This window comes from Bombus affinis, chromosome 6 (genome assembly GCF_024516045.1).
Source record: "Bombus affinis isolate iyBomAffi1 chromosome 6, iyBomAffi1.2, whole genome shotgun sequence".
Classification (NCBI taxonomy): Eukaryota; Metazoa; Arthropoda; class Insecta; order Hymenoptera; family Apidae; genus Bombus; species Bombus affinis.
The window spans coordinates 9,713,807-9,739,459 of NC_066349.1; the positions used below are offsets into that span (position 1 = coordinate 9,713,807).

Below are 25,653 nucleotides of genomic sequence, written 5' to 3' on the forward strand. Positions count from 1 at the left end.
CAATTGAATGAATATTTCTCGCATGGATATGTTTCTACGTTTTAGTTCCGGACGGTTATCTCGTACTTGTATCGTGCTACACATATCGTCATTTTAGTGTAACGTTCCACGCAACTGCAAAAGAGTGATTTGTCCGGGGAAGAATAAAACCAAACATTCATTAAAATTTATAATTAAATAATGGAGGAAACGTTTCGTAATGTCGCGATAAGCAACGTCGTTTGCGCTTTTTAGTTACTTTTAAGCGTGACTGCGACGCAACTAACGCTTACGTCGTAATTGCTATGAGATACGGTAACCAACACAAATATTTCAATAACGAGGTTACTGCCATCTAGTGGCCAGAAATGTTCGGAAGATTATGAAACTTTTAGCTGCTTTTACAGTGAGAAGATTAGAGATCTTAGATATATCTAGTAACGAATTTATTTCAAAATTTGCAAACTTGCGGTTACGTTGTCATTGCGCTGGAACGGCGATATGTATGTCCGTATATGTGAAATAACTCTAAAGCTTGTTAAAAATGTGCCACATCGTGGAACTAACGTTACCCCATGTACTAGTTACGACATTATCGAAAATCGATACAGAAGAGTAGAGAAAGGAAATTTTTGTTTTCATTAAAGAAATCCAACACCAAAGACCACAGAGTTGATTCCAACGATTTGGCAACCAATCGTTCGAGGGGATAAGTATTTTTATATGAATATTAACAAGAGGCTCAAAATGGAAAGCTGCAGTAAAGAGGGACAGAGATTCGATTGGAAGAAAATCAAAAACAAATTGTAACATTCGATCGCATGATTTAATATTTATAAAGGATCAAACATTAAGATAGCAGGCCTATCTCGTCGATAAACCAACATTTGAGATATTTTATATCTTCATTATTGTATTCATAAATATTCGTTGTGTATTATTTTTGATGCAAAAATAAAATACTTTTTTTACAAACTATGTTAATACTTTCTTCTTTATTAACCGAATTATTATTCCTCAAATAACTTTAATTATTTAACGAAACGAAACTGCTTTAATCTATAAATAGTACTAACTAATGTATGAATTACTATATCTACTATCCTTTATTAGAACAATATTCGAATACTTTGAACCACAAAGAGAATTATAATAGTTATACAGAGTGTCACAAAATATATGGGAAATATTTACGGGATTGAAAACAACATTTTTGTAGTCCAACTTCTTTCATCGTTTTTAATGTCTAGAATTCATCGTACGAATATCCGCCACATATTATGTGATAACCTGTACAAAATTTGTCTACTTTCCAGAATACTAATTCTATTCAACATCTATTCAATAATAAATCGTAATGTTTCCTCGTCGACGGCACAAAGTCGACTCTTGCTTGAACGCTCATCGCCGGCTTGCTGCCAAAGGTACTCGTAGACTTATAAGACTATGGAAACACGGCGCATGCTTGTATATATAGCTGCGCATGCGCAGAATCATCCATGTCACAAAATTCTTCCAACTATACCAATCGTGCGATTCTTTTAAATTTTATCGCAAAAGATGCACGAAAACTTAAACCAGACCTAACTGAATCACCATCAAATAAACACGTTCGAATAAAAATATACACTTAAAGATCAGCCCTAATGCGACGAATGGGCGCTCTGTGCAAATTCGCTCGTTTTCGCAGTCCTAACCTAACCTAAGTTCGCCGAATAAACACGCGAGTGACGTTTGAGATTAGTCAACGCTGACCTTCCGTAACGATACTCCTTGTTTTGTCGCGAACTTCTCGTCGCACCTTCATCACTGCAATTATGGACAGTTAAAAATCCCCGTGTAAATAATCGAAATCGTATCTTTACGCGTAAATTCTCAGTGTTCCGCAGATCGTTGTACTTTAAAATCTCTCCACAAAATTTAGGCTGGTTTCGATCTACGATTGCCGCTCTTTCGGTTTTCTTCATCGGTCATCATCGCCAAGATAGATAAAGGTATACACAGACATCTTATTGTTTAGTTATCAGCCATGTAAACAACGATACGTAATGTCCTCGCGTATTATTTAATTATTACTTTATCCACGGCTTTAAGGAGCGTTAAGAATAATTCCGTGAGATATTTCCTATATAGGGTGGACCGTAAAACAGCGCAGTTGCGACTGTTTTTTTCAGTATTGGCAAACGAAGGGAGAGAGAGAGAGAGAGTGTGTGTGAGAGAGAGAGAGAGAGAGAGAGAGAGAGAAAGAGAACAATAAGCATGTAGAAACTGTTTTTCTTGGACATGCTTGATTACAAGAGAGAAAATTATTTTCTTTCTTTTAGAGAACTCAAGGTCGTTCGGGATTTTTTGCATCGTAAACATGTTAGTGTTAATATATTGTATAGTCCTTTCTTATAGCTGGATACGGGATTTCCGTAAATACTTGTCTTCTCTAAAAATATGTGTGAAAGCATTTTTAAATTTTGTTTTTCCGCTTTTGTCAGTTCTCTTCTTTTGCTCCAGTACATTTTTAAATTTCTTGTTCAAGGACGGTATTGCGTCACCTTTTATTCCTCACAGAATTTAAATCGCTTTATTAATAAATAGATGATAACATCGTTAAATCGTTACACACATAAATAAGAACGGACCAATTTACTTCAAAATATTTCCGTTTAAGCAAAATAGTTTTTCTTAAACGACACGAACATTTTCAATTTTCATCTTCTAATCTTTTAGAAGGAATAACAATATATAGTCGTATCGTATTTACCACTTAAAACATTCTAAAAAGCTTTATTATTGTTTAAAGGACAAAAGATTTGTTTCTATCTACAATTTCATGCATCAAAAACAGGTCGAAAGTTTTACATTGCCCTCATTTATTTATACCCTGTCTCAATCGTAATACAAAACTTCCTAAAACCTAACAATATACATTAAAAAAGAAAATAAACTATTCACTATCCAAAACATTACACTATCCAATTAAACTACAAACTATCCAATTATATTATCGAAAGCTTATCGCATATTGATCCACAACATTCGTATGCTAATCAACATCGATTACCTGGCGTAAAAGTAACAGATGAAACAATATGTAATAACTTTTTAAAGGCTAGTAACTTTTATGAATGGAACAAACAAATTACAACACCTTGCATGAGTCATTTAACGTATAAGTATTAGCGTGACGTAATTTTTCTGATAGAGGAAGTATCTACTCTACGTATGTAGTAAACGAGATCTTAATCAGTTCTGAATAAAACATGTTCTTTTTCATTGAACGCGTGCACATCGAATAAACTTAAATGAATTTCCATTCAATTGTCGACTAAAAGCAGTACAAGAAGAGGCTTTTCCTATGCTAAAAATGAATATTCACATTTACCCTGAAATACAATTAAATTTTCTAGGAGCAGATGGAATGTTTTATAGATTTCTTTATAATCGTCCTTCTATCATAAAATTGTTACCGAAAAGAAGAAGAATAGGGATTATAAGGAGATAAAAAGTAGTGATTCTTTTATTTCTTTATCCTTGATCAGTTGCGAGAGAGTCCATTTACCTTATTAAAAATACCTGAGTAAAAATACAGAACGTTTGTTGCGTAAGTTTAATCATAGGAAAGGAAATAGGATAATGGTCGTAATACATTTGCAAAACATTGCTATTAGCTATTTAAAAATCATAAATGTCGCTAATTGTTAAATAGAGAAAATATGTGATTGACGCATAGATGCTCGTTATTCATCAGTATTCCAAAGTCAATAGATTCCTCTACGTAAAAATTTATTTATTAACATTCTATTAATTTATGATAGAGATCACTTTTCACGAAAGAAAGGAAAACGTGTGAAAGAACACGTGAGATCTTCAATAGAAACGAAAAGTTTATAATCTGATTCTAAAGGAAGGCTACGTTTGAGTAGAAATTTCAGGAATAACAATCAAATTCTTCAAATGTTTCAGGAAAAACATCAATTTCTCAATTTATAAAATTCTTTCACTTTTGGTTTAATTAATACAATAAAATACTGTGTAGTAGCGATACCCTACCTTGATCAGATAATTTATATTGAATAATCCTCATTTTAAAGTATAAAGAATTGAAGTTGAAATTACAATTCAAACTTATCGTTATGGCGTTAATTGTAATAGAATTTTTCGTGAGCTACGATCCTTGGTACAAGTGTAATTCAATACTACGAAACAAGCAGTTAATTTCCACAAGAAAATCCATTGGTTTCTCAAACGAAAAAGAAGGAATGTCTTTTTACCCATTATTCCCATTTTTCATATAACTACTCGTTTTTATGATAATAATAAGAACTATTCTCAATAGCATCTAGGACTCAGCCCGGACCAAGATGACTACGTCGACCCCTTATTTGTATGCTATTCAAACAGTTCCCGGCAACACCCCTGGTGAGAAGTTCAAATGGATAGCGGACTTCATAAAGCAACAGCTAGCCGTGTCCAACGATCTGGAAGATGTAATCGAATCTGAGAAGATCCCCAAACCTCTTATACCTCTGGTACAAATTCACGCAGCCATAATGTTAAACAAGAAAGATCCCAAGAATCAGAGCACTTACGAGGCTATAGCAGAAGCTCTAAAATCTAAAGACGAATTGGTCGTGAAAAAAGCTTTGAAAGCCAACAACTTCTTCAATGGCATCAACAAGACTATCACTAGTATTAAATATTTTTTCCAAAATTTATTTCCGCACGTTTCTTTGAACACTAGAACGCGGATCATCAAAACTTTGGCCTTGCGCTTAGCACCCACGAACTCTACCCTCGCTGAAAAATTCTTCTTATCAATAGAATCGTATTACGGTCTAGAGCAAGCCTCACCTTTGCTATTAGCATGCAGTGAATCTTTTGTATATAACACTATCATAGAGAAGAGGATGGTACTAAGTCGAAGAATGATTAAACTGTTCTTCCGCAAGAATCCGGACTTCGTCGTGCGCTATCTTCAACTGAGCAAGCCGACAACCAGCCCCTGTGCGAGAAAACTTCCTGCGGTGAATATCCATGATTTTACTGACTTTCTGGCGGCATTGGTCAAGACACGACTAGACTCGTTTGTAGAACTATACGAGATGCACGAGAAAAATCCACCAATAATATCTCTGAGCAACAAGAGCGTCGAAGCGTTCTTGAAAAACGGCAAAGAATACCTGGAGCGAAAAACCAAGTTGTACATTGAGATGCTTCCTCTGGAGAAGATCAGCCACGGGTACATGGTGGTTCTATTTCCAAAACTATTCCCGGTTAATATCATAGATTTCAACACTGATAAGATGTTGGAGTATTTGAAGTACTATCGAAATGGTGGAAACATGAATCTTTTCTTCAGATCCTATAAACAAGCATATAATATAGATATTTTGACAAATCCGAATAATGTAACTATTAAATTATTGGAAATATTGCATCCCGAGGAACGAATCAGACAGGCGAAGATCAAATTGAAGTTTGAAACTGCAGTATACGAGGACAGCGAAGATATAGTTACCTGGGAGTGTTTTTTAGGTACTGAAGAAGCGTTACTACTGTTCAAGGAAGAAATTTGTAAAACCTCAGCAATGGAACATAGAACGCGTCTAGCTTGTAAAATGATCCATTCTTGCAAGATAAACAACGATGATGTGGCACTGTTAAATGTCTTGATCTATTTCGATAGCAAGCACTGTAATGAGCAATCTTGGTTCCTACACGAGGTGTTCAAGACTTTGTTGAAACTCTATGATCTTCCTCAAATAAGTGATGATTGTTGGGCGATATTAATGAGGATGATAGTACGTGCTCATGTGAAAAAGAACTTGTTGGCCTTGAATAGCGTCGGCGTGAATATGATAGAAGCTGCCATTCACCATAAAATAAATCAGAATCAACCGTTTCATGAGTTAATTGATATACTGATAGACTTAAAGACTACGAGATACAGAGGCCACTGGAATATTCTTCAGAAGTATCACAACTACGAGAGAATGTGTCTGGAGAATTGCCTAAACATCGTTTCACAAAAATATAATTCAGACCAGGCTCCCTGGAAGGAAGACAGAGTTGGAATCCTCTTCGATCTCTGTTCTTCGATTTATTATTTTAACCAGGTCCACGTGAACAAAACTGGTCCTATAGAACCCATGACGATCAAAGACTATCCGTGGTTGCTGCAAGCGATAGAGGAAATTTTATCTACGACCAAACAGAGTGACATTTATGAAGTTGCAAATTTTCAGAATATGTTCATGAAATATGAAATGGATCTATACGAGCGTTTTTGGCCAACAACCAAAATTATAGTTGAAATAGAAATAAGTGAGGTTTTAAGACTTCTAAAGAGAAACCCGCAAGACATTCTGGATCATTGGAAGGAGTATCTAAACGTTTGCAAGGATAATTGGAAGAAAGGGCACACGAAACTCTTCATCAAGGCTATACGTTGGTACAAGGAGATTCCAATTAAATTCGCTGAACAGTGTCTTCAAGATTTGACTGAAAAAAAGGAAGAGATCTGTTTAGATATCTTAAGCACTCTCGTTTACGGAGAAACGTTCTCAGAGATCATAGAACCGTTGATCCCAACGAACAACACGCTAGATATTTATCAAACACACGCGAAAACTAATTACAATTTGATTCAACACCTTATACGTGGCATCAAGCTCGCAAATCCACCGGTGCCTCTGACAGTGTTGAACACATTGTGTCAGCAGGACTACTTACCAGTGGCCCTAACTGCTTTGACAAACGTTTGTAGAAGAACGAATACAATGGATGTGGTATGTTTTGCTAGAATGTTATCCACTCAGAGAGCAGCCGTTCGGAAACACGGGATAAGATTGATGCGTATCGTGGCGTCCCGTGATCAATTACTCAACTTCTTCCAAGAGCAATGGGGCATCGAAAAGAATCAGTCTATCCGTGAAATCATGCTCTCCATAATCGTAAAATTGTTCCAAAAAGAACCAGAACTTTGCACGCGGCTATTATTCTTTCATATGATCTCCACGTTCACACTGCAAGATGAAAAAGCCTGCCACTTGGTACTTTCAACGATGAATTCGGTTCCCGACGAATACGTGGTCGATATTACTATACAAACCGTAAACATGATCGACACGCTTGAGAAGCTTGGTCTCCATAAGGATAAGGTTGCGCAGTATACGAGTATCATGTTGAGCAACATAGATATAAGTATTTGCAACCTTCTACCCGAAAATTTCATCAAAGACCTCGTTGAAAGATATCTCTTCCATCAAAATCAGGTTATCTCCAGAAGTATAAACGAGTTTGTGGTTACAGTTCTGTTGCTCCCAGCGGGAGTCAAATTCGACGATCGATTGAAGATCTTCTCCAATTTGTTTAGGCAAGCCATCGAGAGTGGTTGGAGCATCTCTGATTCCGAAAATCCCCGTCTTTATCCGACGAACAATGCTCTTCGTAGATTCATAGATGTCGTCACGTACACGGCCTCGTGTTCGGAAAATAAGCTACGGTTGGTCGATGAAATATTGTCGGTGTTCATGATCACTCTTCACCCTCTGCTGGACCCCACATCGTACTTGATATTAGTATTTATGAAGATGCAACTTAGTTCGAGGACGCCAATGGAATTCGGATTAAATGTGAGCCAAAAATTGTGTAGTTTGGTCAAGATATTCTCGCCGTATTTTATATTTTTCATGACTGATATTTTACGGAATATGCCGCTATCGGATTCGTTCAAGGATTACAATAGAACCCAGATTGATTTAGGGCTAATCGAGGGATTGTTGGAGATCACCACCACCACATCTGCGCTAATGGCAGCGCAACTGATGTACTACATGAGTCCAAATGAGGAGCTGGATAAACATGACCAGATGTTAATAAAGTTAATGAAATGTAAACTTCCGACGATCAAGGCTATGGCCTGTGAGATTATTAATAAAATGAGTTTGACAGCTTAGTTAGTTTTAAGATGGATTTATCGAAATAGGTCTAAGAAGGATGGTTAATAGTTCGGTATTGATCGTTGGTTTTCAGTTACTAATCGCGTCTGCAATTGTTGTTAGTGCTGCAATTGTTTATTCGATGGAGTAGAACGAAAGACACACGGTGGATGAACGATTGTGATTTTTGCTATAAATGGTTATTGGGTAGTTGATCGAACGATGGATTTTTATGCTTGTCGATACGAGTTAGAGAACGATGCCGCGCAATTTCAGAGATTCGATAGATCGTTAGACTGCGAAGGCTCTTGTGGAGCGCGCGAAATTTATTTATTTGTCAGATGTATTTTTTATATTGTACATATAGAAATTTTAAACACGCGAAGACGCCCGGAAATATTATTTAAGAATTATAGGAATAGTATTATAGTAGTATAGTATTATAGGAATTTTATCGTGTTATATAGCCTGGAATTTACAGATTTACAAGTTGTTATAAATAAAAAGAATTCAAGACTCTATAATAAATTTCTGTAATTAACGTAATAACAAATTTAGAAACGGAATTTCGTACAGTTAATATGATAACGATTTAAGGTTTTCATTTGTCATTTCCATTTTCCACCATTTCCACGTAGACCGTAAACAATTCTTCCAAAAAAGCGATATTACTCGCTGTGAGGCGACCGATGACGTTACAGCGAATACGTTAAGGTATTGAATAATGAGACAGATACAATTCATATTAAGCTTTATGTTATAATAATATCGTTGTTCGAAATTGAAAACACTTGCGTCATAATATCAAAGAAAGCTTTTACTCGATTATTAAAATCATACGTGTCGTCGGATCAGAAACTTTCTCGGAAACTGAAGCCGAGCGACGATAACATACATAGAGTTGTTCGGTATGTTGTACCTGACAATATATCTCAAAGGCATTGGAATCGGTGAGGTCATCCGCTTTGTAAATAATTACAATATTTTATCAGCTGTTCAACCTCGCATGCGAATAAACTAGCCGCAAGCTGCTACAAATATTATACTTTGTATAGTGATGGTTTAGTATTTATATAAGAAAGAACTCTGCAAAGCAGCAAATCTACGTCGTAGCACTTGGTCGTGTGAAAAGTTTAGACGACCTAGCCGTATCTGATTTTACATCGAACAAAATTCTCGATAAACCGCAATTCTCAATCAACCGACAAAGGAGCGCTTATAGAAATGCAGATTACGAGGACTTTGAACGATAAACTGCCAACGAGGGAACATACCCTATACACCGAGAAAGGAATTATCTCGATATCGGTCCAACAGTTGCAGAATAATCACCGAACACCCGTAAACGAAATTGCTGGACGACAAATTCCTTGCGATAACAATAGAACAAATGGAAGAAATTTTGCAACTGGGACCAATCGGTGTATTACTCCTACAAGATGCGAAAGATTTCATTCCGATAAGACAATCCACTCGAGAGTAAGAGAAAATGGGAGAAATACGAACGCTTGGAATACAATTTAAATGGAAACCAAACTGCAGGAAGTAATCACGTGTTATTGTTTAGACATTTCCCTTTAGATTTTCTATTTGAAAAAAAAAAAATAAATAAAATAACGAATTATGTAAATTATCATGGAAATATAAAACTTTTATATAACTTTAACAAAGTACCACTTACTGTCCATAACTACCGGAAGCTTTTTAGATATGGAGCAATTATCACAAAACGAGGTCCACTTAGTGTTAAAAATACCACAGATAATATTATTCAACAGGAATGACAACTATCTAATTTTATAATCTTCTGGATTTTAGTCGGCTAAGTAGAAATTCTCAAATCGTCTTTTTCTTTCTAGAGTCTATTTTTCGGGAAAAATGAATTTCGAAGAGATTGCATATTTTCAATTTTGGAGATGTTTTCTGCCTTTACAGTAGCAGCTATCGAGTTGCTATTAAGACGAAAACACTTATATGTTTAAACAATGATGGAACTGAAAAGGTTACCTGAAACACACCGCATCTTTTTCCTGAAATTTTTCAATTTACTTCAAAAACTAAAAATCTAAGAGAAAATCTAACCGTAGCACGCGACGGAGGAAAAATTTCTGCTGAGCAAAGCATCGAAGAAATTGGACAAAACACGCGGTCACGGCAATGATGATGACATTTCCCGTTGATCCCGCGTTTCTAAGAGGAATATCATCTCGATTAGATAAAGAGATAAACCAAAGATAGACCAACATACATAAAAATATATTTACTCATCCAACTGAGATTTCTTTCTTTTCTTCTTTTTCCGAAATTGGCATAAAAATGGGGTATACGTGTTTTTGGAACATTTCGTTTCTTTTTGTTTGTGGGTCTTTTTTCGCGTCTCTAACTGAATTCCTTTGTACACGGTATTTCGTGGAAAAAATGCGATTGTACAGTGAAACTGGTGATGTAAAAAAAGAACTTACGCGAGGCGTCGAAACCAGTGACGAAATTTGGACACTGGATGTATGCAGTCGTTCCTGCTGGAGTATTTGGCCAGCAGGACCATCCGTCAAATGTCATCGGACAGTATGGCTCTGAAAGATATAAAAAGCATTTCTCTATGAAGTACACTATTTATGCTGTTTCGGTTAAATGAAACGATTTTTTCGCATTTTTATCTTCAATATCCGTAGCTAGAGAATGTGTGAAACTCGTATTAATATTTAAACGAGGAAAGCATTTCGTCGTTTCGATTTATATCGATAACAATTTGAGACAACGGTTGAGATAAAATACAACGATAAATAAGACTTAAAGGTAAATAAATAAAAAACGAATAAAAAATGAAGAGATCAATTGCTTTTAATTAAATCTTTATCAATATGCAATAATTTAATTACAACGTGCTCGTAACTTTGATGTATACTCTTCGTAATATTTTTTGTATTATTTAAAATCTAATATAATCTGAGAGAAAGCAATCCAATAGGTTTCTCGGAGCGTTCGCAAGAAAACAACGCGTTGTTTATTACATCGGATCTCGTAATAACTCTGTTAAAATCATAAGCCAAAACAATTTAAACATCCATCGTTAACTCGCAGTCGGCTACTTTTATCTCAAGCTCTCCTCGTATAATGGCATACCGTAAACAGAGATGGAAAAAAGAAGGAAAAACAAGGAGGGTAATGAAGAGAATCTCTGTATTTAGAACTCTTCCTCTGGCATGTACAATCGTGTTTCTCGATTTCGCTTCGAGCGAATGCAAATGTTGTGGATAACAGCTATTACGTAGTATCTCCTCCTTTTTCATTCCCCGACGGAATACTATCCGCAGTTAATTGAAACAGTGATATCCAGACGCTTTGGAAATCACCTCAGATACTCTCGGATCACGTAATAGAAGTGAACCTAATTCTTGTCGTAATAAACGCCGTTTCATGAAATAAATTGAACGAATCTTTTTACGGGATTCCGGACACGATGAAAAGTGGCTCGAAAGGTACGTATTCAGCACGTGAAGAGACGTAGGTGAATTTCAAGAATCTCTGCTAGTTGTTGGAATATGTGCATTTCACGTTTGATAGCTTCTACGTCATATCAAGGAATATCAGAAGAAATTGATACGCGTAATAATACGCGCATGTAGAATACGTGATGTGAAAATGTAATGGTAACTGCGAACAGAGTTTGAGATTCAGTTTACGTATATTTCGTTGCGAATTTTCCAACCATTTAAATTACTTTAAATTAGCCTTAAAAAATTGTTGTTGAGTTTAATTTATTATATGTTTGTGATTGATAATAATTTGTAGGATAATGTGCCCCTTTTAAAATGTCCCTTGTCTCTACTTTCTTCTACTTCTCCTCCCTTTTCTCTCTTTTCCTCTTTTCCTTTTTCTTTTCGACATACCCATCTTCAATTTTCTTCCCTTCTTTTATTTCGTTCAACGAAAATTTCCATATTCTAACGAAGAAATTCGGAAGACAAAACGTCGACCAGTAAAATACAATATTTAAACAAATCTATAGATCTGTAATGGAGTTTCGAATGTTTACTTCTATCGCCCTGTTCCTGTTCTATTTGCGGTTTAACTTGGCACGCACGTATAAGTATGAATAAAGAGAATCTTCGAAACGTATCGTCAAAAGGATTATATTTAGAAATGTGACGAGTAAATAATCACGTGATTCGTGACAATTTATTCGTGGATGCCGTTTTCATTAATAAATAAAATTCATTAATAAAACATTTATATGTACTTACGTAGCTTTATTTGTAATTTCTCAGAGAATCGTGGAATCATGAACAACGTTTGAAATCCTATCGATCATCCATATCGGCTTCGATCACAACAAACGTACAAAGATATAGGAAATTTAACGAATTCAATAAAACGGCTAAACGTTAATTCTAGATAACGTATCACGAAGAGAATTAAAAGCGCAATGGCTATTTACGTTTACAAATGGAATTGGAAATTTATTCAATCACGATTTATACTTATTTCGCCCGCGATCATGGATAGTGTCATTTTATTTCAGAGGATTTGAATATTCCAGTAACAGCAAATATAGCCCTGCACATCGATATTTCTTCAAATTGGTTTTAGCTTCAACGTCGATTCGCTCGTTCGTTTTGTATCTAAGTCGTCAACTAAGGACAATAGATAGTTTACTAACTTTCGATACAAATCGAACGTGAATAGAAATGGCGCGAGATCGATCAAGTTTTCCTCTCAACTTATCAGGTTGTTCATATTGTTCATATTGGACAATGACTGCAAAGTGCACCATTACGCCGGAAAATTTTCCTCTCGATTCACAACCTGCTAAAATATCTCGCTGTTTAATTAAATCCAATATCGTAATGTATGATCGAACGTGATATTAATGATCGAACGTGATATTAATGATCGAAGAACGTTAAACGATTAACGAGCTTGAACGACGTTAGCGCGTACATAAATTACGATCGCCGGTGATCGTTTGTCTAACAAAATGTCTGGCCATTTGCAAGGATAATCATCATGACGGTGAATCATAACAAAATGAATAATATGCGCTTTGGAGATTTCCGCTGTATAATACCGTGCAATTTAAACAAAATGTTACGTATTTGGATCGAAAACGATAAACGTTAATGTTTAACACTTTGACTGCCACGTTGGTCGTGTGTGACCTGCCACGGTTTCTCCTGTGATGCCACGGTGGTCATTGATGACCGGAGCGCTTGAACTTCTTACGATTGTAAAAATTCTATGAAAATTGACAGTTAGGGTATTTTGTATATAACCGATAAATAGAAGATACTTTGAAATAAAAAGTGCCACATTGAACAATCAAACATTTTTATTAGGACATCATATTAGAAAATAATCGTAAATTCTGCTTTATAATAATATATCAGGTATGTAAATATGAAACCGGAATTTTTGTATAGAAAATACACGTTTATTGTATGAGAATGATTAAAAATATTTTATTCGAAGTATTGCCCATCGCTAGCTATACATTTTTCCCACCTGTCTGGCAATTGGTGGATGCCACGCCAAAAAAACTGTCGCTCTTTTGAGGCAAACCAGTCGTCGAGGCATTTTCGTACATTTTCGTAAGAAGCGAAGTGCTGGTCAGAAAGTGCGTGTCCCATCGATGCAAATAAATAGTAATCGGACGGAGCCAAGTCTGATGAGTAAGCCGCGTGCGAAAGTATTTCCCAACCGAACGCTTCGATCGTTTCCTTGACAGGTTTTGCTGTATGCGATGGTGCATTATCATGAAGCAAAATTACTTTGTGTTGCCTTTTTTGACATTCTGGTCGTTTTTCACGCAAAGCTTGATTCAAATCGATCGTTTGTTGTCGGTAGCGCTCGGTATTAACGGTTTCGCCAGGTTTTAACAGCTCATAATAGATCACACCCTTCTGATCCACGTTCTTCGTTCCTCGCGTCAAAATTGCCACTTCTGAATTTTTTAAACCACTCAAAGTACTGTGATTTATCAAGAGCATGCTCACCGTAAGCTTCGACAAGCATTCGATGCGATTCTATAGCAGTTTTCTTCAAATGGTAACAAAAAAACAATGCTGTCCGCAAATCGTAGTTTCCAGGCACAAAATTCGACATGTTCAACGCTATTACAAACTATGCTGTTGTATGAAACTTGTATTGTTCTAAGTCGAAAATGTTTGTCAAATGTCAACAAAGACTTTTGGCATCAATGACTCAGTTTAGTGATAACTACATTATCAGCTAGGACCATCTATAGGCAAATTCCGGTTTCATACTTACAGACCTGATAATTGAAGTTAGAAGTATGAACATACTTTACTATTATATATAGAACGAGCAAATACCGTTTACTAATATCTTGTACACGTTTCAACAATATATTCTGCACGTTTTGCTTACGACGAAATAACGAATACGAATGGTTTGTGGAAATAAACAAATCCTTGTTATAATATGTCATTGTCAACTGTTACCAAGGCGCCAAAGATAAACGGTCTATTGGGGAAGAATGTTGTCTTACATCATTAATTTATTATTATTTTGCCATTATATGCTTTGAATAATAAAAATACTCCTGTGGCGTCCTAAGCGAAACGTGTGATTTCGGCGTGGCAGTCAAAGTGTTAAATTATATCCGGACGAATGGAACACTGATACGTAGAATATATATTGTTTAGACGACGTATAGAATCTGGTGTGGAAACGAATGTTATCGGATAACTATGAAAAGGAAAGTGTCTATTACGATTTATCGATCAATTAAACGTTTGAACGAATAGTAAGGATTTTCCGAAGAGAAGAACGACGCGAAAGGAACACGAGTTGATCGCAAGAATTCGTTGGACGTACTGTTTAAAAATTATTCGAACTTGCGTTAGAAAGAAAAAAAAAATGGAAAAATTGGTTCCTAAATTTTCCTGCTTATTAGGCATATGACAAAAGGTTGTAAAAATAACTGCAAAGTATTATTTATCGATTATCGTACTTTAGTTTACATGTAACGAAATGGAAAACAGCCTAATCTATGAATAATGCAAATTTGTCGTAGGATAAGATTTTATTTTTTCCTTTGTTTTATCGTATCGCGAAAGTAACCTCGAGATACTTAAACTTATAATAAGACAATTAAATTCGAAAGAAGAAAGGAAGCTTTTAATGGAAAGCTAGTGAAAACCTTGAAAAACGATTACATGTATATAATCAAAATCGATTGGAAATTAACGAGTCATCGCGTTTAATAGGTCGAACAAGCTGAACGTGAGCTGAGATCTAACTTTGAAGTAAACGGAAATAATAATTTTTTTTTGCTCAATCAGATCTTCTAAACGATAGCTTCTTTCCTGTGTTCGTTGTATGAAAGAGAAACAGAGAAGAGCTGTTTTTCTTCGAGCTTGAACAAATTTAATCTCTTTCAGAGGGTATAATACTCTGTCATAAAACGACGATAGAAATAAATAAATCGAGAAGTGGGTAATTCGTCGATCTCTTATAACGTATTTACCGTTTTCGTATCATGTAGCCCAATTTAAAATAAGAAATAAATCAATATTGATTATTTTATATATTATTATTAAATACAGTCTCTGCAAAGGAACTACATGTACTATATATTCCGATAAAACGAGTAGCAATCTTACGAAATAGAATACTATAAAATTAACTCATTATTATCTCCTCGAGGGAAAATGTCTACTATCGTTCGAGTCATAGAACATTAAACAAAAGGCATTATCTTGCAAAACAATGAATATTTTCCTCTAGACGATAATTTAATGGGAAACTTGTTTACATAGGATAGAATAGTCCATCTCTTTATATAGAATTGACGAAAGTAAAAGTAGATAATTAAGAATAGATAAACATCGAGGAACAAAGTTATATTTTAGCTGGAAGAAATTGACAAAGAAGGCAGAAAGTGTAAGAATTGATTTATTTGAAATATCCCATGTTATAGAATATTTTGTAATCCTACGTGAATTTGCCAACAAACGCGTCATTCTACGCATTCTACACACAAGTAATTCAATTACTTAATACTAAAAAGTAAATTCAGTACGAGATACATCATGCAGCACAGACCAAAGTATTAGGTTGTCCGAAAAGTTTCTTTCGTTTTATAAGGAAATAATAGACGCCCAATGTTTTTTGTTTTATATTAGTTTATCAAATTATGCACGACCCTGATAATAGAAATAGAACGAAATGGATCACACGTAATTCAATAAAATAATATAAAACAGAAATCGTCGTTCATCTATTATCACCTTATAGAACGAAAGAAACTTTTCCGACAATCTAATACTTCTGAAAGTTAAGGATAGAAAGTATATATATATATGTCGGGTTGGCGTTACGATTAGAGTTAGGGTTAAGGGCGTAAACGAATCCCTATTGACACTAGACGTGATCACTATGCAATAGAGGAGATATTTACTAGTGCAAACATGACCATGTTGGAATTGGACAAGTAATCGCGATAATTTGATACTCGAGAAGCTAATGACAATGATCTTAGGCTCAATAACGAATCCACGGTCAACGGGATGACGAACTCTACTCTTCTTTAGCGTCTAAGTTGTACTCAATGTTAATGCATGGGGCCATCACTACGTATCCGAGAGTTACTTGAATCGTCGTCGAGATCGTACCGGATAGTAACTCTCCGTCTCGACGATGCCGTCGAGGAAAACTATAATGGGTGGGTCTAAGGGCATGAGATCCTCGGATTCGTCAAAGAAAGCTTTCGTTCCAAAGGTGAGGGAAATTAGCGCTGTTGCTAATTGGTCGATCTCCATATCGGCGTTTTGAAAGAGATGCTGGCCGCCCTTGAGGGGAGGTTGTTGACGGGGGCATCGTTCGTGGAAGATAGGCTTCTCCTATCGTCCCGTAGTTGCAACAAGGACTGTTTGTCTAAATGAAGAACTTTGCTTGACTAAATCTTAAGATTTATTGCGGGTCCTCAAGTTAGCTAAACATACTGCGGAGGTATATTGACATCTGGAGATCATCTTACCCGAAGGATAGGATCTGCGTGTGGCGAGCCACGGAACAGAAACCTTTGAAATATTTACTGCCACGTGTCGCTACGGCTATTTCTTTAAAGGAGAGGTATAGAGTTACTCTGTGCCTTTGTTAGATAAAACGTTCATCCCTTGACCGCGGCTACGTTCGGCGACTGGTTGTCGCCTCGAGCCCAAGCTCACTATCATAAACCTCGAACAATCGGAGCGACATTTGTTTAATCTAAATTACGACATTACGGTATTCCCGAGAATCCAAGGAGAGGTTCCGGTGTTTTTCCATCTCCGACATATATATATTTTTAAATATCCTGGCAACTTGAAAATATATTACAAATGAGAAATTCATTTCAAATATTCCAGATCATATACGGTAATCTATGATGTCGTCCAACTTTTTGATCACGAATAGCGAGAGAAGGAAAAGTATAGTCTCCCTCTCTAACCGTTCGAACCGTATCAAAGTAGAGCAATTATTGGTTTTCAACAAATATAGGAACTGCATTTACTCGAAATTCAAACAGTCGCAGCACGCAAGTATATTGTAGGTTGATAAGCTCCGTGAAATTCAAAGGAAAAGCAAAATGGCCTATTCATCTTTCGACTATGTAACAAGTCGTTAACTCCGAACGCTGGACATGCTTTCGAGCGAAGAACAACGTGACACGCTGGCCAGTATAATACAATATAATGTACAGCGGCACGTATCCTTGATTAATGCGAATGTCACCTATTCCACTTGCAACTTACATCGCGCACATGGTTGCATTTTCCTCGAGAAATTGCCGGTCGAAACTCGTAATTAACGTGACTAGGAAGCCGATTACCTCTCGCCATGTGACATAGTTTCCACGTTAAAGAAAATAAAAATAGAGAGCCAGTCTTTGGGGACCGTGTTTCCTTATGGCACGTGGATTTAACGTGCCACGATTTTTCAGCGACGCGGGGTTGAAAAGCAATGGATCGAAAGAGTGTAAAAGAAATTTTTTACATGCTCGCGGATGCAAAAGGCGGCTAAAGTGTTTGGAATTTAATGTGAGTGTAATTTTTCATGTAATTAAATATTCCGATATTCCGATTTCTCGCAGAATTCGTAATTCTGTCGGTATATTTTTCATTTTCTATTCGAACGCGCAGTGTGTTAAAAAATATATTTTCAAATGAATTTTAAGCCACGCTGATCGATGGAACTCGATTGATTTATAGTACCGACCTTTCTCGTCGGTTCTTTCTCGTACAAAAAAAATTATACAATAAATTCAGTCACTGACACGTACCGCGACGAATACTTGCTTCACCTTGAACAGAAATACGTACAACTCTTTGAATTATTAACGACAGATAGCTGAAACGAAGTCCAATTCTCGTGCTCTCGTTCATTAATGAATTAATAAAATATTGAAATTAATAAAAGTTATTGAAATAATTTGTCGCACTGGCGATGCAAAAATTGTCATTTGAGGATAACATATCGTTTCGTTACAGATTCGAGCCGAAACGTTATTTAAATAAGTTTAAAGCGTTCGTTAAAGAGAGCGAAACACGAAACGTCGTAACGCAGGTTTGTTAAGAAAATCAATATTTATCTAGTTCGTTTTACTTAATATTTTAGTACGCCGGTAACGAAGCCGAGATTCGTTAAATTTAACCACATTATTCATCAAGATTATCTAATTAGGCATCAGAACAAAGAAACGGGGAAAGTTCTATACTTGTTCTCTTTATCTTTCATTTAAGGGCTCTCGATTCTGATTATAAAAGGCTCGCGAGTTCTTATGCATTCTCGGCGACTTTAAATGTACAAAAACGAATAGGAGGCGCATAATATGCAAGAATATTCGAAGAGAGATAGTCGGCTACTAGATTTGGAGGGGGACATTTTTATCTACTCGTTTCTTTAATTATATTCATAGAAATATACAGCTACGTAAGTATCCGGACTTTTATCATTTTCACTAAAATGCAATTTCATGATGTGGGTGAGAAAGAAGGAAGTGTCAACGCGTTAAGGATATTTCAATAGAGCGAGAAGACGAAAATCTCAGTGAATTTCGAACGATGGCCCCTCGTGTAAGTGGAAACGTCCCATCGTTTCAACGATAAATCTCTTCGACGACATTGACTCTCACGAGTCTGAAGAATTATTGCCCGAACAGAACTTCGTAATTCGCCAATAGTTCCTTTTATTGCATTTTTTGTCTCGCCGTTCAACGTGATCCGTAACAGAAGGGATTAGTTCGGAAGTAATTTCACGTACGATCAAATCACGCGATGATTTATTCGTTGGTTAAGAAGATTTAAGGCTTAAAACGACACGAAGTTTCAAGCTAACAACAGTATCTTTCTATATCATATGTCTATCATAGATCATATTCTATATGATAACGTCAGTCTTCAATTATTTCTAATTTAACGATCTTAAGTACTTTGTACTTTAAACTATGTTTAAATTAAATGAAAGATGTTATTAATATTATTATTAATATATAATTGATTATTCAGCAGGTGTAACGATAATATCGACATAATAAACGACAAATATCTAATTTAATTAGCCAATTATTTTAGAAACAAACAGTGATTAAATTTAATTTAAATGTTAACTAAATATACGCCAATTATATTTAATCACCGATCACCGATCGAGTTTATTATACAGAAGTAATTAAATTGCTCCGGTGAATTTACGATTGAACCAAATCCTCTGTTTGTTACATTTACAGGAATAACAGGCAGGTAAATTTATGTTCGTTCTTGAACCAATCATTCTGTACTGTAGAACAACAAAACGCATCGTATTGTAATCAGAACAGTATATGGAAACGAACAATAGTCCGATAGAGGAAAGAAAGGGGAAAAAGTGGAATTTTTATAATTGATATAGGACGACAACAGAAAATTACAAAGTACATATAAATAATAAGAAACTAGAGATAGCAATGGAAATAGCGAAGGTTAGGAAAATATTTTGTAACAACGTAGAAAGCCAACAATATCATTAACTTTCGACCTACGAGATAACATTGTATTTCGACTGGTATTCATGAAGCAATGTTCGATAAACTTTAATTGATTCGTGAAACAGGAGGAAACTGTATGTTGATAATTTTGATTTATAGCGCATTATTATCGTCGACCTACAAAATCTAGAATAGCCGATTATACAAGGTGCTATCGAAAGTTATCTAGAAGCGACAAAGGTAAAAAAAGGATATAGAATAAAATTTGTTCGTACGAAGCTTAGTTTCCGGAAAATTCAAATTTGAAAATTTACTAAGTATACTTAAACTGAACTAATTATCTATTTGTAAACGTATTTATAAACAATACAACGTTATTCCTAGATAAGCAAAAAACGTAGAATACAATAATTACGTTTGAGGCTTTACTTTCAAGAAAATAGTAATATAGTAATTAATAGTACTAATAGTACTAATCCTTTCAAACTAAATATATAACTATAGTGATTAATCCTTTCAAAAAAAAAAAAAAAAAAAAAAAAAAAAAGTTATTCAATATTTTTTTCTTATCTTTCGTAAATATCACCTCGTGCTCGCTTGCGCATAACTTTTGAGCGCGCTCTGTATATTATTTACATGTAGCAATTTCAATTTTTTATTTCATCCGTAATTTATTATTATTATATCATTAAATATAATAGATTTATTATTTTGTATCGTTTATGTTCGTGTTCATGTTCATGTTCATATTATGTCGTGTCGTGTCCTATGTTGTTGTTGTTGTTTCACTTCAAGATTAATTAATGTCAATTAGCAACAGCCAATGTACGAAATGTGTATGTACACATTTATTATATAATTGTGTAATTATATTTATCTTTAAACAATACAGTAACGTATTGTATAATATGCATACAAATAATACAGTCAATTTTATTCTTTTTATGATAATATTCGTATTAATAACAAAGTTCTAAACTTAGCTTCCTATTTCTCGCTACTTATTCTGTTTCCATTATTCTTTTCACATTATTCTTCCTGTTTTTATGCTCCGTGTTTATTCTATAAAAACACACAAAATCCCGTAATTCCCTGTGTATTAATGGCCACGTACTGGCATACTTTATTCCCTCTAAATTTTTGTATTGCTACACCGTGAAATATATTTATCAATGCCCCTGTGCTTTTATTTAGTGCAACAAAATTTCGCCAGACATCGGTGAGCACGAAGTTTAACATAATTTACCATGTAAACCATGTGTTTATTACGATATAGCGACTTAGTATGTATCGTGGTTGCGATAAACTTTTTAAACGACAACACTTTACAGTAATTACACTAAACTATACATCCATCGTTTCAATATCATCCTTTTCACAAATTGATTAACAATGCAACTCGTCAAATTTCGTCATCTCATATAGCACACAGTTTTTAATAACAGGTCAATAATTTTTCTTTTTTCGTTTATTAACTAAAACATACCTTCATCACAGCCCGATATTTGTTATAAAGGCCACCTGCGATATTCAGAAATATTTTTCTTCCAGCTTATAATACACGCTGCGTTATTGCAGTTATGTAATTGCATGTATATATCACCTAGTTTGTATATTAACTGTAATGTACACATCACCTAGTTTGTATATTAACAGCAATGTACACATCGGGTGCTTCGTTTTCAAGGAAATCGACTTTCGACATTTGACGAGTATACTTTAGCTTGGTAAATCGAGACTGAAGAAGAGTAAATAATCGACCGGGCTTTAGACTACATTTGAATAGAAGCGAAGCACGTGGAATACAATTTTTCCATAAGATGCTTCATTTTCGAGAAAAATACATTTTTAAATATATTGCGCGTAAAAGGTTTAACGTTTATAAATCGTACAATAAAGTTATACAACGCATTTTCACGATGTAACGCCATACACGTCTTTAAGTTTAATTAATTAATTACCTGATCGGTTGAAATACAGATTAACTGTTTTCATGATACCTAACAATCTTTTACGTTTTCGTACTTACCGCGTTAAAAATTCGAAAAAGAAAATAAAGTTTACGATACAGTTCACAATATCTCGAATAATATTTCGTAACTTGGGTTACACGGGGCACGGATAACCGACACTTCACTGTACTCACGAATTTCCAAACTCGATTTTCTCAGAAACGAAACGTCATATGAAAAAATGTTATTCTACGTCTTTGACTTATTTTTTTACGTAGAACCAAATTCTGTTCGGTTGTACTACGATTACCGTCACACTCTATTGCTATTTGCGTATCATATTTTGTACAGTTACCACGATACTATTGGGTTGGCAACTAGATGATTGCGGATTTTGTTATTAGATGGTATTGACAAAATCTGCAATTACTTAGTTGCCAAGCCAATATTTTAAAACCTTCGCGTTATTCAAGATAATAAATATTATTTTGACTTTACGCGATAACTTGCTTGATAAAAATGACAACATATTTGCATAGTATAATTCATAATGCATATAGTTGACAGTAATTACAAGGTTACTTACAGCACAAGGTTACTGACTACGATGTTCCATATTATGATTCATAGTTTATTCTTACTTGCTAATACGAGAGAGCAAAAATTGTAGCTGATACGATAAATTATCCGATAATTATGACAAAACAGCTACATAATTTTCTGTAGTAAAGAAATAGTTGGAACCATTCTAGAAATTCTATCTGCAACACTGGCGTATCCGCCAAAATCGTGTTGCGAGATATTCAAGGTTGAAAATAGTTTTTTTTTTTTTTTTGTTTATAGAATCGAGATATTTATAAAAAGAATTGTAAATTCGATATTAAACAAACTTTAGAAAATGACATTGAAAAAGAACGGCTATTTTACTTTCAGTAAAAAGTGACAAAGCTTTGGAAAAGTGATTTTGGGTGGCTTTCGATTCAGCAGTCGTTTGAAGTTTGAATAAATCCAACAGCCAGCTTGTACGAGACATTCTGATAGACAGTAAGTCCATATAATTCTGTTTCAGTCAAAAATGAACGGGATAAAATTATTTCGCGAATATTACCCAGATAGAAACCAAAAGAGCGTCGAAAAAGAAGGAACACTCGGACGTGTTAAATGGAACGAAAATTAAAAAGAAAGAAAGAAGAACGAGCGTTAAAGCAAGCTAAAAACAGAGAAAATCAACCAGTAGAGACGAACCAAAGGTTAAGAGAAGAAGGAAAGTTGCGAAAGAGTCGAAAAATTTAGAGGAAAGCGACGAAGAAAAAAAGAAGAATATTTCTGTTCCTTCTCCGAGGGAGCATTCGATGAATGTGTATCGCATGTTTAAAATGGGCACATGAAAGAACGCTCTGGTGGCAGCTGGTTTGCTATTGATTAATCTGTTCAACAAATTTTAATTTCTCTTCTTCTCTTTTTTAATTTTACTATCCTCGATACATGACTATTGTAAACTTTTGGAAACTGAACACGAAACTGCAAAAGTTTGTTCTCAGTTCGCTTCTATAGACTGTAGTTTTCGAGCAAATCAATCTTGAAAAAAATTGCAAATTTTCAACTTTGGAGATGTTTTGTGCTTTTATTATACAATACTCGGCAACAATGGCATTCAATGTCGGCGAGTAACAGCCGCGCGAGTTTAGCGGTTTTGTTACACCGAACGGCATGCAACCTCCGACACTGAGAGTACTGAGAGTACTGAGAGTACCATTACCGTCGCTGTTTGTGTTTGCCAAATTTGTTCCCTTTTATGTTTGATACAAAACGTGATGATGATTTTCCGATGCTTTTCATAGTAGAAATATCTGTCCTGTCGCTTGCTATGCTTAGATTCTCTTCTAGATCGTTAGTATTCTAAATAAATTGAAAAACGCGAGCAAAAAGTGGCGTGTCCTTGGATACTTGTTTCACTTTGATCATTATTTAAATATATTTAAATATTCGTCTGGATAGCAGCTCGGTGGCTGCTACTGTAAGAGCACAAAACGTCTGCAAAGTTGAGAATCTGCAGTTTTTGTCGAAACTTATTTTTTCTTTTCAAAGCTTATTTTTTCGAAAACTCGGTTCTAGAAAGAACGGTTCATAGATTCATACTTGGCCAAAAAAAGTATAGAATTATCTACCGTAATTTGCAAAATTATTTCCCTGTTGATTATGATATTTTTACGAATTAACGAGCCTCGTTGCAATAAACGTTTGCAATTACCCGAAATACTTTGGAGTTGCGGTCAGCAAGGTTTTTGTTAAGATCGTGCAAAATTTTTTGTGTTTTTCTCATCCTGTTTGATTTTGTTCATAGAAGAGAAATGCTTAACAAGTAAACATCGTTTGACGAGCATACACGTCAAACAAGAACTTTATTACGGTGCGTTTGACGTGTATACTCGTCGTCGCTTGTATTTATTTACGCACTCCATGACCTAATTCTACGAGAGATTTCTTTGAACGTTGTCGGAGTTGTTGTTGATATAAAAATTCACTCTTTCTCGTTTTTTCTTTTCCTTAAACCCTCCACCGGCAATATAGATTTTTACCAACGCTGTCGGTATTATGAGTTTTCCCGTCCTTGACCTGATTTCTTATTGTTTTGGGCTTTAAAAAAATCTAAAAGAATTCCAAGCTACTCGCTATAACTTTCTATATAGGTGATACTTTAGCCAAATGTCTAAACATTTTTCCAATGAAATGGGAATTTGCTCGAAGGTACGCTGTTTCGTGTCAAACAAATATTACAAAAAGTTGTCGTAGGATTTCACTCATAGGATTATGATCTTTCGAAAAAATACGAAGAAATTTGTCGTTTTACGCTTAAGAAAGCGTAATTATTCTTTGACCTATATTTGTGAGATTTTCGAGTGGACTATTTTTTAATTATTCGAAAATGATACCTCCGAGAAAGAAAAGCTCCATATTTCACACTTACTGACCTATATATATATATATATTTGGTCATCCCATAAGTTCGTGCCGACCTTTATGTATACATTTCATATTTTAAAGAAAAACAAGAGAACTTTTATCGAGACGGAACAATAAAAAATGGGAAGAAGTTGTAGAACGAGAGGGGGATTACATTTTTTCATGAAACCGAAAGGTATGTGAACAATCTTAACATATATAACCGCTCGAAAGACGGCACGAACTTATGGGATGACCTAATACTATGCTATCACTATTAAGTTATTACTATTATTAAGTATATTAGGATTAAGAATATTATATTAAAAGATAGCTACGTATACTAAAGTAAAAATAATTATGCACGTGAAAAACACTTAGCAGAAAAACGACGTGAGTGGAAATATAGGTCACTGAAGAACACTGCTCATCTTACTCGTGGTATTCAGAACTGAATCGAGCGAAGTAAAGATTTTTAGGCGCGGGAACCACGCGATCTGGCACCTTCGTTTCGGAGGAATTGGACGATGAAAATTTCGCCCGGATCTCGACACTCGGCACCTCCATAATGCCGATGGAGGATTAATATTTAGACAACAAAAAACAATAACTGAAAATGTTTTTTCTCTACTGTTATTTATATCGTATAGCGTAACGTAATACATTCTTGTTTATGTTCGTGTATTTATTGAAACTATAGAGCTTAAATATATAAAGCTACCTATTTTCTCTTACTTATTTACCTTGTAAATATATGTGATTATCTTATGTTAATTAACAGTAAACACATGCACGATATAAGCACTTATCTGTAACGCACTGCTATATGTCAGTTTAGTTAAAACACATATAATACGAACGTATAATGTATACGTAC

The 25,653-nt window shown here is 35.0% G+C and overlaps 4 protein-coding genes and 1 long non-coding RNA gene across 19 annotated transcripts in view; 4 read left to right on the forward strand and 1 right to left on the reverse strand.

Annotated features, from left to right (window-relative positions):
• The window catches only part of LOC126917894 (juvenile hormone esterase-like), a 38,134-nt gene extending 37,180 nt beyond the window's left edge, over window positions 1–954 (forward strand). For both annotated transcript variants that reach the window (XM_050725313.1, XM_050725312.1), the window contains exon 8: window positions 627–954. In XM_050725313.1, the coding sequence (XP_050581270.1) occupies window positions 627–789 (163 nt within the window). In that variant the 3' untranslated portion in view covers window positions 790–954. The remainder of the gene's footprint in view (window positions 1–626) is intronic.
• The window catches only part of LOC126917899 (calcitonin receptor-like), a 165,515-nt gene that overhangs the window by 43,199 nt on the left and 96,663 nt on the right, over window positions 1–25,653 (reverse strand). For 11 of the 13 annotated variants that reach the window (XM_050725327.1, XM_050725324.1, XM_050725325.1 and 8 more), the window contains one exon: window positions 10,376–10,486. The exons of 1 other annotated variant lie outside the window; for it this stretch is intronic. In XM_050725327.1, the coding sequence (XP_050581284.1) occupies window positions 10,376–10,486 (111 nt within the window). Of the gene's footprint in view, window positions 1–10,375; window positions 10,487–12,157; window positions 12,285–25,653 lie in introns of those variants that run through there. One more of the 13 variants, XM_050725332.1, reaches the window with a different exon arrangement.
• Window positions 1–25,653, forward strand: part of LOC126917898 (UDP-glucosyltransferase 2-like) — a 70,322-nt gene that overhangs the window by 17,059 nt on the left and 27,610 nt on the right. The window lies entirely within an intron of this gene.
• LOC126917886 (uncharacterized) lies at window positions 1,516–9,583 on the forward strand. The gene is made up of 2 exons (XM_050725282.1): window positions 1,516–1,973; window positions 4,310–9,583. The coding sequence occupies exon 2, from the start codon at window positions 4,335–4,337 to the stop codon at window positions 7,929–7,931; it is 3,597 nt and encodes a 1,198-aa protein (XP_050581239.1). The 5' UTR covers window positions 1,516–1,973; window positions 4,310–4,334; the 3' UTR covers window positions 7,932–9,583.
• On the forward strand, window positions 11,109–25,486 carry LOC126917907 (uncharacterized). 2 transcript variants are annotated; one of them, XR_007711123.1, is made up of 3 exons: window positions 11,109–11,392; window positions 22,767–22,877; window positions 22,946–25,486. It is a non-coding gene; the product is annotated as an uncharacterized LOC126917907 (long non-coding RNA). The 2 variants fall into 2 exon arrangements; XR_007711124.1 differs by lacking the exon at window positions 11,109–11,392 and adding an exon at window positions 22,258–22,641.

Bases quoted from the DNA above. Each gene is read 5' to 3' on its own strand.
- LOC126917886 (XM_050725282.1), top strand. From the start codon at position 4,335: ATGACTACGTCGACCCCTTATTTGTATGCTATTCAAACAGTTCCCGGC.